Source organism: Anomalospiza imberbis, chromosome Z, assembly GCF_031753505.1.
Source record: "Anomalospiza imberbis isolate Cuckoo-Finch-1a 21T00152 chromosome Z, ASM3175350v1, whole genome shotgun sequence".
In the NCBI taxonomy this organism is placed as follows: Eukaryota; Metazoa; Chordata; class Aves; order Passeriformes; family Viduidae; genus Anomalospiza; species Anomalospiza imberbis.
Genome location: NC_089721.1, coordinates 69,757,982 through 69,770,085, shown reverse-complemented (window position 1 = coordinate 69,770,085; position 12,104 = coordinate 69,757,982). Strand labels below are relative to the sequence as shown.

At 38.4% G+C, this 12,104-nt stretch overlaps 1 protein-coding gene across 2 annotated transcripts in view; it reads right to left on the bottom strand.

Annotated features, from left to right (window-relative positions):
• The window catches only part of RAD23B (RAD23 homolog B, nucleotide excision repair protein), a 36,761-nt gene that overhangs the window by 16,591 nt on the left and 8,066 nt on the right, over positions 1-12,104 (bottom strand). For both annotated transcript variants that reach the window (XM_068177614.1, XM_068177613.1), the window contains exons 2-4: positions 7,477-7,558; positions 4,895-4,974; positions 2,422-2,669 (exon numbers count right to left, since the gene is read on the bottom strand). In XM_068177614.1, coding sequence (XP_068033715.1) covers positions 2,422-2,669; positions 4,895-4,974; positions 7,477-7,558 — 410 coding nt within the window. The remainder of the gene's footprint in view (positions 1-2,421; positions 2,670-4,894; positions 4,975-7,476; positions 7,559-12,104) is intronic.

Here is a 12,104-nt window from a genome sequence, read left to right as displayed (position 1 = left end):
AGTGTTGGGGTGAAATCTAGAGGAAGAACCAAAAGCAGGGAAAGGAAAGCTGAAGGCACCATGCATGAAGAAAAGCACAGGTCAAGAGAGGAAAAAGAGGAGAAAAAGGGCCAGTCATACATAAGAAACACTTGCCTGGCTGTGCTCAGCACCTCACCACCCATCCATCCTGTCTTTCTATTAAATTCTACATCTAAACATTCTTCATAATGCAGGGTGTCTGTGTCTCTATTCTACACACACGTGTGTATATGTGGAATTCCAAGTGTTCACAGGGAATTGTGAGTTAGGGGGACCCAGACACCAGTGAAGCCAGCAACTGCTGAGACCAGCCACTGTGGAAGTCTGAAGGCCAAGGACTGCAGCCAGCTCCTGGGTCAGCTCTGTGTGTGTGTGTGTGTGTGTGTGTGTGTGTGTGTGTGCATGTGCAGGCAATGGGAATATGAGTATCAGGGCCTGGAGCAGGGTGGCAGGGCTCAGGCAGTCCCCATGCGCTGGTACCAAAAACTTGGCAAATTCTAAGGAGCCAGATATCAAAACAGAATTCCTACTTTTCATTTGTGTTTTGCACATATTCATTTTGCAGGAATGGACTTTGCCCTAAATAACCAGAAGGGAAGCAGATGTGGCTGACGTATCTTGCATGACTGCTGGGATTTTCCCTGCCTGAGCTGACCTAAGCAGCCAGACATATATTTATAGTTATATCCATATTGTGTGCATATTTTGGGAATACACAGTCTTGATAACATGACAGACTTGAGGACATGGAGCTGCAGAAGCCACACATTTATCAGGCTACCAGAGTTGGCAACTCCTACCAGCAAGTGAAAGATCATCAGATTGATCTGCATGTTTTCAGAAGATGGCACTTCCATCAATCCAACAAGGCACTTACAGAGAACTCTGTAAGATCTATGCAAGAAATAATTTGTTCAAACAAGAATGCTTCACTAGAATCTGCCAGTAGTTACGATTTACAATCAAAAAAAAAGATCAAAGACAAAGCAGGACGCCAGCTGGCCTGGCCTTGGGTGAATAAATCTTGCCTTAGTAATTTAGCTTCTAAAGCAAATCAGAAGCAAACAGCATTCACTGAAATCAAGGCAGGTGATAACTTTGATGTATATGTTAAAATTATATTGTTCTTCTCTGTCAAGTGTGTACACTGAAGGTCCCTTACTGCAGTTTTACAAAACTGCAATCTGTACATGAAAATCACTATTTCAGTATGACAGATTGATCTTTGAACCCACTGGACAAACTGCGCAGGGAAAAAAAAATAAACCCACTCATTAGTATTTTTTAACAACTAAGTGAATTTGACTGATAAATGAAACATCATTTGCACTCCATTTCTAAGAGATACTCATTTTTCAGAACTGCAAAATTAAATCATGAATTTGTGTATTTAGTGCAAGAAATTTGTGATGAGTTTTTCAAGATATTAGGCAATTGCAAGTTTTGCTTCATTATCATCAAATCAGTATTCTATGCTGTTTAAATACAATCACTTTAAAAATACCGTCTTGTGCACCAGTATTCCCAGAAATAACACACAAATAAGTAAAACCCAGAGTATGAAAAATGAAGATTTCATGCTATGCAGCACATCAGGGGCCACTGAATTCCAGTTAACAACATTCTAGTGCCATGCAGTATTTAAGCAACTTAAGCAAAAAATGGCAACAGGACACATCAGGGAGGAAACCTCAAACTTCTTGATTTTCTCAATTGTAGAAAATTGAGGTGAAAAGTTTTCCCAGCTCTCACAATTAATTACCTGCACATGGGTCAAGGAACATTCAGGGAAAAAAAAAAAAAAAAACACAAAAAAACCACACCCCCCCCCCCAAAAAAAAAAAAAAAAAAAAAAAACAAACTTGTAGCTTTAAAGCATTACATGATTAAGAGCATTATGACATCCTACATTTTGGAGGAAAAAATCTCTTTCCAGAAATTAAGAGACTCGTACAGCAAAAAGGAATTTATGGCTTGAATCTGTCCAACATTATCAAAAGCACAATCAGAGGGTTATAAGCAGGACAGGACACATTCCTCTTCAGACTTCAAAAGCTTAGCAGATCCCCACTGCAGGTGAATATCCTCAGTCTGAAAAGAAACTTGCAGGATAACAACTCTAAAATGCCTAACAGGAGCTCAAGTCTATTGTCATTTAACTCTCTCCTCCACAAGGTTTGTTCCCAAGACCACACTTCACACAGGAGAAGGCATAAGCAAGGAGAGGTGCTTCTTACAATCAGTAATATCATACTTGAGTCAGACACTGAAATTACAGTTAAGAAAGAAGAAAAATTATATAGAATGGAGAGAGTGATTTGCCTAACACTGTAATAAAACCTTAAAATCAAAACTAGAAGCAACAGAAAGGGGAACCAGTTTTTGGAGGCTTATTCATACCTGTCAACTGATGATGGACTGACAGCAGCTGGTGCCTCAGGTGGTTTTTCTTCTGGCTTCTCTTCTTTCGGAGTACTCACAGTTGCTGGTTCACATGCCACTGCATCTGGTGCTGGTGGTGGAGGGACAGGAGCTGGCACAGGGGCAGGAACAGGGATTGGTGCAGCAACTGCTGTGGGAGCTGCAGTTGTTGAGCCAACAGTGGAAGTGGTATTTGACGGCTGAGTCGCTCCAGCTGCTGCTTTGGGCTACAGGAGGACAAGAGTTTTCAGGCACAAAACAAAGATCATAAATCCACAGCTCTCTAAGTTCTGTTAAGTCCATTTGTGTTTGTTATCGCTGCCTCAACATCAAGCACAACATTAAAAGGTTGCAAGACATTAACTCTTTAACACCCTTCACTGTGTTTCAACAAGCAACTGAGAGCATCACTGAAGTACTCGCACACCTGAGCGCTCACACTCTGAGGATAAAGTGAAATGCAAAGATCTAAATATTTACAGACCACAATGTTCTAAATATGAAAACAATCCCGTGTTTTACAAAAGCACATTTTCCAGAAGAAACCAAGGGAGTTGCCAAAAAACATCTGCAGAACAAGCACAAGCTTTTCTCACCACTCAGATCTGGAAAAAAGTGATTAAGACAGAAATCACATTTCATTAGAAATGCTGTTTGCTGGAACACCAGATGTGAAAAAAAAATAAACTTCACCTGAAACATGTTTCAGTTATGCAATCTTTGCATTCAGAGCACTACAATAACATCTCAAATACTTCAGTACATAAAGTATGTGCCAAGGACACAGCAGAATGAAGGACTACCAATTTACAGCAGAATATTTAGAGTGAATAATACTTGTATGCAACTGTGAAATAATCTTCACATCTCTAATGGAAACTTGAATTTTTCTTGGATGCAGTATTAATCCCTTTATATAGAAATAGCCCCAAGGGCTGACAAAGCTGACCCCAATCTTTGCCTTTCCAAGAGATATAGCTGAACTTTAACAAAACTACTTATTCAAGGTGCACCACTTTCAGAAGAAGTTGCCTGCTTGAAGAAGAAAACATTTACTTCCTCCTTTTGTCTGCAAGGAGAGGTAAAGCTAAGAATTAATAGCTTCCAACATGAGGGGCACAGCAAATAACATTTTAATAAGCACTCAAAGAAAAAAAACACTGACACAGTTGGAATGCAAGGGGGGTTATTTTCTGCTGGATTCCTAAACCCTTAATGCAACGTCTGAGCATCAAATTTAGCATTTTCTGTGCCTACCTGACTGGGCATGTCTTATCCACAATAGAATCAGGAAAGAGCAATTGAGCTCCAAGACTAGCAAAAAGATTGTAAGACTGAAGAAATTCCCAAAGTACAGGTCCTTTATTATCAGAATAGACTGAATTTAGCAGTTCTTCATGGAGATCTGCCTTTAGAATCATAGAATTGTTGAGGAGACCTCCAAAATGATTGACTCTAACCCAGCACTGCCACACACACCACTAAGCAGTGTCCCTAAGTGCCACAGCCACACATTTCTTGAACATTTCCAGAAGTGGCAATTGCATAACTTCTCTGGAGTCTTCTGCTATCAACAAAAGGAAAAACTGGACTCTGACATCTCATCTGCACCTGTTTTCTTGGACTGACAAATGCCCCTGTGGCAAGCCACAGACTAGGAAGCTTCAGGAAGACAGCAACAGTTATCTTTAACAAGCCCACATGTTTAATTATGTTTACTATTACCAGACAGAAATAAAGGACATATTTGGGAATAAAGGGAATATCTGTTTTCTTTGTCAGGAGGAGGAATTTTAGCTTCAAAATTAATTTCATATTCCAGAAGACAGATGAAGCCAGTTTTGTTCAGATCGCAATGGTCTGGAATGCCTGTAAAATCAGTGGCTTGATTCCTGGAAGCAGCCCGACAAGTGGTTCAGAGAAGAAGTATTTCAAACACATGTCACAGTCATTCCCTATAAATTGCACTTGTAGTCTTTCAAAACCCACAGGTTTGTTTACTGCCAGATGTATCCTGTCTCTACTGGTTTATCCTGTTGAGTTTGACAGAAGAAAAAGCCATGAACTATGAAAGCAACATGGCAAGACTGGAAGAGTTCCATACAGAGGATTTAACAACAAACTACCTAGGTTGCCTCCTTCTTTTTAATAATAAAAGGGAAAAAATAACAGAGAGACTAGAAAGAATAAACAGTAAAATCAGCCATTAGCAATTTTTTTCTTTGATACAAACATTCAGGACAGAGCAAAACCAAAAATCAGTCTAGGCAAACCAAGACTGTGAAGCAATACTTTTTGTCTATTCACACAAGCTTTTTACTGTTGACCTGAACTTGCATATTACAAAATTCCACTGGTTTTAAGGATGGGCATGTAAAATCACTCATCATAAGAAAAAAACAGAATTAAATTAATGAAGCTTCCTACTCAAAAAAAAAAAACAATTACTCACTTTTGTCACCATAACCACCACAAAGTTCTTCTCATCTATCTTGTATTCTTTAAGAGCAGTTTCATCATTAAGGATTTTACCTGGGAAATTAAACAAGCAGAAGTTAAGAAGTTGTTTAACAAACCAATAACAAATCAAACTGTCTTGGGATTTCCTCACAAAAACATGTTTTATGCAGACTTATAAATAAACGTTAAACAACGCAACAAAAAGCAGTTTGTCCATTAAGCTTTGGCAGAAGAGCTAGATTTTTTCTTGTATGATGTACAGAGTAGTGGATAGCTTGAGGGCTGCTGCCCTAAGTGCTGAAGATGCTTTAAAACCATTTAAAATAAAAGCATGAAATCTGGAAAGATTCACTGGAATCTGGAAAAGATCCTTAACAAAGATATGTGCAATACAGAGGAAAGGCATTAACACACAAAAAGCTTAACCAAGTAACTTATGTCTGATTACACAGTAAGGGAAATTCCTTTCTACTTATCTTCCATTTGTTCTTCAGATAAGAGCATTACCTGCAATAACAAGTGTGTGACCTTGCAACTTCAAAAATTTGCAAGGCTAAAAACATTAGAAAAAGCTACAACTATTCCATAACTTGCCACCTTGACAGAAGTATGAAAAAGCTATCAGAAAAAGCCAGAAACATCTGTTATACTGTGACTTTTGATGTTTCATAAGCAGAGGTGGTACTGCGACAAGATGGATTTGCATCACTTCTACAAGAATTTAGGAACACAGTAAGCCACATACTTTCTGCATTTTCTTAGAATAAGCTGACTTAGAGGTAGCACCACAAATCAGAAAAACAAGTCTGTATTTCAGTGAGTTTTATAGCACTGATTTCTACTACAGATTTTTCAGTGAATATTTTACAATTTAAACAGATTAATTTTCTGAAGATGTGCCACAGACTGCTTCCATTTCACAGCCTCTCTAGTGGACTGCAACCAGAAGGACACATCCTTATCCTGAAGATTGCAAGGAAATCAAGCAACACATACACTTCATGGCACTCAGAACACAAAAGACTGGCTCCACCAGTCTTGCAGGTCAAACATTCAAAGAAGTATTACAAGTAATGCAGTAATAGCAATACCTGTAGCATCTGACTCAGAACATATATGGGTTTACCTACAATTTTTATAGGCACTTCGGGGAAGGCTTAAATGAACATGTATGCAATATAATACAAATACTTTTTGAAAGTACATATACAGACATCCTGTCTTCTCAGAACCCACCACTCTCAGGGTTTCTAGAGCTCAACAGATGTCAACACAATGGATCTGCCTCTCTAATGAAAGTCAGCTGGGGGTATCACTTTGGTATGCCAAACTACAAAAATTCTACAGCTCATTTTAATAAAAGTAAAAATGTCATCAATATACACTCATATCTCTTGTCCAAGGGAAAAAAAAAAACAAAGCTAATACATCTTTGAATAATATTATATTCTCAATCTTATTTCCTACATTTCCTACTGCTTGTGAGGATTATTCAATACTGCAGGTACATTATCCTTCACAAAACACTCAAGTCATGTCACAGAATCTTATGCAATCTTTGATTTTTGCAATCACAGAAACACAATATTAAGAGTGCCAGGCAGTAACACACATTGCACAAAGCCTTCTGCCTAGTTCACATTTCTTGGTTATGCATGAGACTTCCACCTTCATGTTCGTGACATGCATTCCCTCCACTGAAGTACCAGGGACATAAAACTTGCTATGAGATGTATTCCAGAGGAGCGGTACAAAAACAGAGACTCAAGACTTCTCTCCCATTAGCATCTTTCCACTGTTAACAGCGGCTTTGGCTTATTACAAGTGAAAGAGACAATACTTGTTACAAAGCAGTACATGACAAAAATGAAAAGTCCACGAAAGTTTCTTTCAAGGTCAGTTTTAGAGGGAAAAAAAAATTACGGGAGGGAGTACTGGAATAGCACCAAAGTTCTGACGTAAAATGAGAACAAAAAAATGGATTTCTGTATTAGCTCCAGAATGCACAAGGCTAGTAAATTAAAGCTCAAATAAAGTTAATTTCATGTTTTTAACTGAAATTAGCCTGCTTTTTGCTACTACATAATGCACATTTCTAGCGACAGAGCTTAAAATTATTGAAAGTACCTTTGTACATCTTTGGTGGTGGGTTTCTTTTGTCAATCCAAAAGAAATAATCTGGTTTTTAATTCTCTGAGGTATATACAGTAATGCTTCAGCTATACACAGCATAAATTGAACAAGAAAAGAATTAAGCCAGAACAGCAGCTTTGACCTGCTTAAATCCTGAATTCTTGTAAAAAAAAGCTATTTCTTCTTCACCCAGCATATCCCTAAGACATCATGTTACAAGAGAAAAGATGACAGACACACATGTATTAAAACCTAAAAAATTCTTAATTCAAAATTAAGAGTTCCCTTTGACACTGAGTTAGTTTCTGTGTTTGTGGGGGTTTTTATCCTGTCTGTACTTCAGTTCTTAGATATCTTAGAAGACTTAACATTCACATCCAAGTCAAACAGCAACATAAAATAAAGCAGGCTCAGATAAGTTATCTTCAGAATGTTCATTACCTGCATAAATTAGTTTTTGGCCAGCTACTGGAAAGGCATCTTTCCCCCTTTCTGATTCAATCTTCTCTTTCAGTGCCTTCACCTAAAGCACAAAAACAGTCTTAATGAAAACAAAGTTCACAGTACAAACCCAATTAAGTATACTTTAAGTTTTAAATACTGGAGAGTAGTTTCAATCATGCCTTGATTATGTCAAGTTTATCAGTCTTCTGAATATGTCATTGAAACCACTTTGCAGAGCATCATGTCCCTTTCCCAAATAGTATCCTTTGCTGAATCAAATTAGGTAGTTAATTTTTCCATGAGAAGTTATTAGTATGAGTGTACAACACAGTGAAAAAATAAATTAAGAAATTTGGGGAGCAAAAATGTTTTCATCTCTTGACCCGTTTGCCCTGTTCTTTCCCTGAATGTAGAGGGTACACCTGCTATAAACAGAACAGAAGGTTTTCATCATCATAACCACTTTTCAGGGAATGCCTGGGTGCTTTTTTGGTAAGATCACCACGACATTCAACCTTGAAGCCCCCATATGCAAAGACTTGGGCAAAATGTTCAGATGCTTATCTTACATAAATTGTTTTCAACTCCTCCCTCTCCACCACAATTTCTGGAGCTTCACACAGCAATTCTAAGCCTATACATTTACTTGCTTGCACTGATTCATCACCCACACTTTCACAGCACCAATAGCTCAAGTGGCACTGCTAGTTGTTGTCATGTGCAAGAATGCCCTCAGTTCTCCAGGAAGACTCTGTAATGCTACCCTGAGGAGGTAAAGCAAGCTCCTGTAAAAGCATTCCTGCACTGACACATCTGCAGTCATATTTTATGACAAACTGCCTGCAAACACAGTCAATTCTTCTTGCTTTCTTGCAGACATTCCCAATATACAGAAAACAATGACAACCAATCTGCTATGAGCTTATTACTACAAGTTAACACTACCTGCTAAAGGTTGTTTTTCTTTTTCCTGAATATTCAAAAAACCTTCTTCATAAAACTCTGCAAAGATACAGAATGCAACGTATTGCTTCCCTCTATGGAACTAAACAAAAACAGGCTCTTTTTCCCCAGCAGATGAAGAAAGGATGCTTTTGGTATTTTGTACTATACATGCCATCCCAGCACCTGCCAAATGCTTTGGAGTTAAGTCTCCACCAGGCAGTTGCTTTCCCACAGCAAAACTAAGAGCAGCTCACTGCCACCCATAAGTCCAGAGGATAGTCAAATTTTACAGTAGTTTGCTGAAAGCATCATTATTCTATGCACTTACTTTACAACAACCTGTCCTATCCTTGGATTTACATTTATTTTTAAAGCATATTTTCTTGAAAATTAAAAATATGAACTTGTTCATTCCTCCCCAGTTTTAAGGATGGTAGTGACTCACGTTGCTACTGAACATTCTCCTTCATCACAGATAAGCCATCAAGGATTTTTTTTTACCTAAACATTAATAATAATACTGTCTAATACTTCACACAACTTCAGTTAAAGGCCTGCATGCACTAGGGCAAATCCCTTGAATCATGTTAAAAGCCTGTTATGTTTGCAAATGTCTACCTTTTAACACTCTCCTTATGTACTCTTATGCACTTGTACCAATCACTCAAAGATAATTACTCCAGGCTACTTCTTTTATACCCAGGTACCATGTTTGTCATAGATTTGTAACAAATATTGCAATATGACTAAGTGCATAATCTGTTTTGAGGGAGAAAATTAAAGATTATTCATGTCCACTGCATCAATCAGGGTACTGGCTTCAAATATCTACTTAGTCTCCTTTATTTTCTATTGTTTTATTCCAGACAGCAGTCTTTTTCCCCACAAGGAACAAAACCAAGATGTGTTATTTCAAACATAAATGTTTGAACAGCTAAAAGTCTAGGTCAGGACACACCGAACACACATTTTGATTTACTACACAATAATTGGATCCATGAAACTGAGTTAAGATATTTACTGTAGGAGGATCCAACAATTCATTTGCCTTTGCTGACCACCTGTGTGTAGCATTTCCCCTTTTTATTACTGTGCTGTGATTGATGTACTCCAGGTGACCTGAGGCATTGACATCTTCCAAAACCTTTCAAAATGATCCCCCTTCCATAAGCTTGTGACAAACAGGAGTATACTTTCATCCCTTTGGCAAGTGGCATTCATCTCCAGATGTAGGCAAATTTCCATTTACACCATGCGGCCAAGGGAAATGAGAAAAAAATGTTTTCTGGGAGTCTGTTCCAGTGTTTCACCATCCTCAGTGTACAAAATCCCTTCCTTACATCTACTCTTAACAGACCTGCTAAGAAGTCTGTCCCCATCTTTCTTATAAGCCGCTGTTTGGCACTGGAAGGTTCTCCAAGATCTCCCCAGAGCCTTCTCTTCTCCAGCATGAACAATGCCAGCTCTCTCAGTCTGTCTCCATAGGAGAGGTGCTCCACCCTCTCAACATCTTCATGGCCTCCTCTGGACCAGCTCCAAAAGGTCCACATCCTTCACATGCTGAGGACCACGAAGAGCATGCAGCCCCATGTTCCACAGGATCACACCTAGGAAAACTAACTCGGTGGCCACAGGTAGTTTCAGCCTTGTTGGACATAAAGGTGGCTGTGCTTCAGCTGTACAGGCCCCTTCCACAATCCAAAAACCCTCTCTGCATACTAATACTGACATAATTTTTATTACTGTGGTGGTCTAAGTCCGGACAGACTAAGGACATATACTAATTATTATGCAACAACTGGATCCAGATGAAGGAGTTTGGTATTTATTGCCTCAGTGAAATAAGTTATCAATGCAAATAACACCATGAGGTCACAGAACCACGGTGGCTCTGAACATAAAAACAAACTACAGGTTTTCTCCTAAAGAACAGAGACAATCTTTGGCTAAAGCTTGACAATACAGGGGCCACCATTAACTTCTTAATTCTTGAAAAGACTGGAAATCCTGAGGAGAAAAGGCCGTTACAGTTTTCAGTGCTAGTCTTTATTCTTTGCCTGTATTCTTGCCATGCACATCAATCAGTTTAAGAACAGATTATATCCTAAATTGGAACACAGAATACTTCAGTTCTCTGGCTGACAGCTTACAGAAATCTAAAAGAAATTTAAGCTTAACATAACTGAGCCAATTTACAGTATTTTGCTATCTATGCCCAGGGACATTGCCATTTGCAAATGGGAAGATCATTTACATAGGTCTCTCATTTAAATGGACATTCACTTTACCCTGAACTTTTGCCATCCAAAGACACCCAATATGTTATGGTGTCTGATAGTAATGCACCGTAGGGTCCCAATCACAAAATTCTGTCATGTCATTCAAGTTGTTCCTTAAAAACTGAAAATACACCAAATAGTTGAGTAATTTCCAGCTTACATTCAAGAATATTTCAGAGCATTGCTCAACTATTTTATACAGAATAGTGATTTAGAGATAAGGGAATCTGATCTATCTCAATTGAATACAATGAACTGATTGGATCCCACCTATTCAAAGGACAAACAAAAGGACTCAAACCAACTCTTAATTACTAGAGCTTGAACCTGCAAGAAAATGCAGTCAGCTGCAGACTTCATTCTCGTATTAGAGACAGATGTTCAAGAAACACTCAGGCTAAAATAAAAAGTGCTTGCCTATTCTTCTGGCTTTCATCACTGCCTAGCCTAGGCCAGAAACACATCATTTGCAGAGGATACAATACTAATTCTCAGAATAAAAAAGGAATAGATAAGATCAGATACATCAATTTTAGCAGTAATGTTCCAGTGGCATAGAATTTCCTCTTGTAGTTCTAGCTGGAGTGACTGAAGGCATAGTGGGAAATAACTGTGCCATTAATTCTGCTAAGAGAAGAAAATGCATAATGGTGCAACAACCTGTATGTCAGACAGTAGTATGATCCACTTTCATTTAGATTTAAACCACAGATGTTCCATTTTCAAGGAGGAATTAAAAAACAAAGAGAGAGAGAGGGAGAAGCCCTCTCAATGCTTTTCAGAAAAGACTGCTGCATCTTCCAGCTGCTGGTGCAGCGAACTGCTGAAAAAAGCAACATCCTAAACTTTGCCTCTAGCAAATTAGGTTGCTGAGAACCTAACATCAGCACTGCCATTGGTTATTAAGTGAAAATTAATTTTGGGGAAGCACACGCAGCACATTGATCCATCAAACTGAGAAACCACTCCTAGATTATGATTTATTTTACTCATAAGTACAGATCCATAAACCAGACCTTCAGGCTTCCTAGCTTTATTCAACCTGATTAGGGTTCAAAATGTATTTCAGACCTCACCAAATCCCATTTTCCCTCTGCCCTTATAAAATTTCACAGCACAATAAGCAGAGCCTGTACTTTATGGCAATAACTTCAAGAATGAGCATCAATTCATCTACAAACACTTTACCCTAAAGATTCAGAAACAGCACACTTGCAAGTCAAGATGACTTTCTTCTGTCCCCTATGAATTTAGACATGAAACTCTCCCTACTACTCAGAAACTTAATGCAGTATCCTTGAGAATATATGCCATGCAATCTGTTTAATAAAGTACTAGAGCTGATCGACTCCTAACTGAAAGACTGAGGTCTTCCAAAGAAATACCAGTCATCAACTGCAT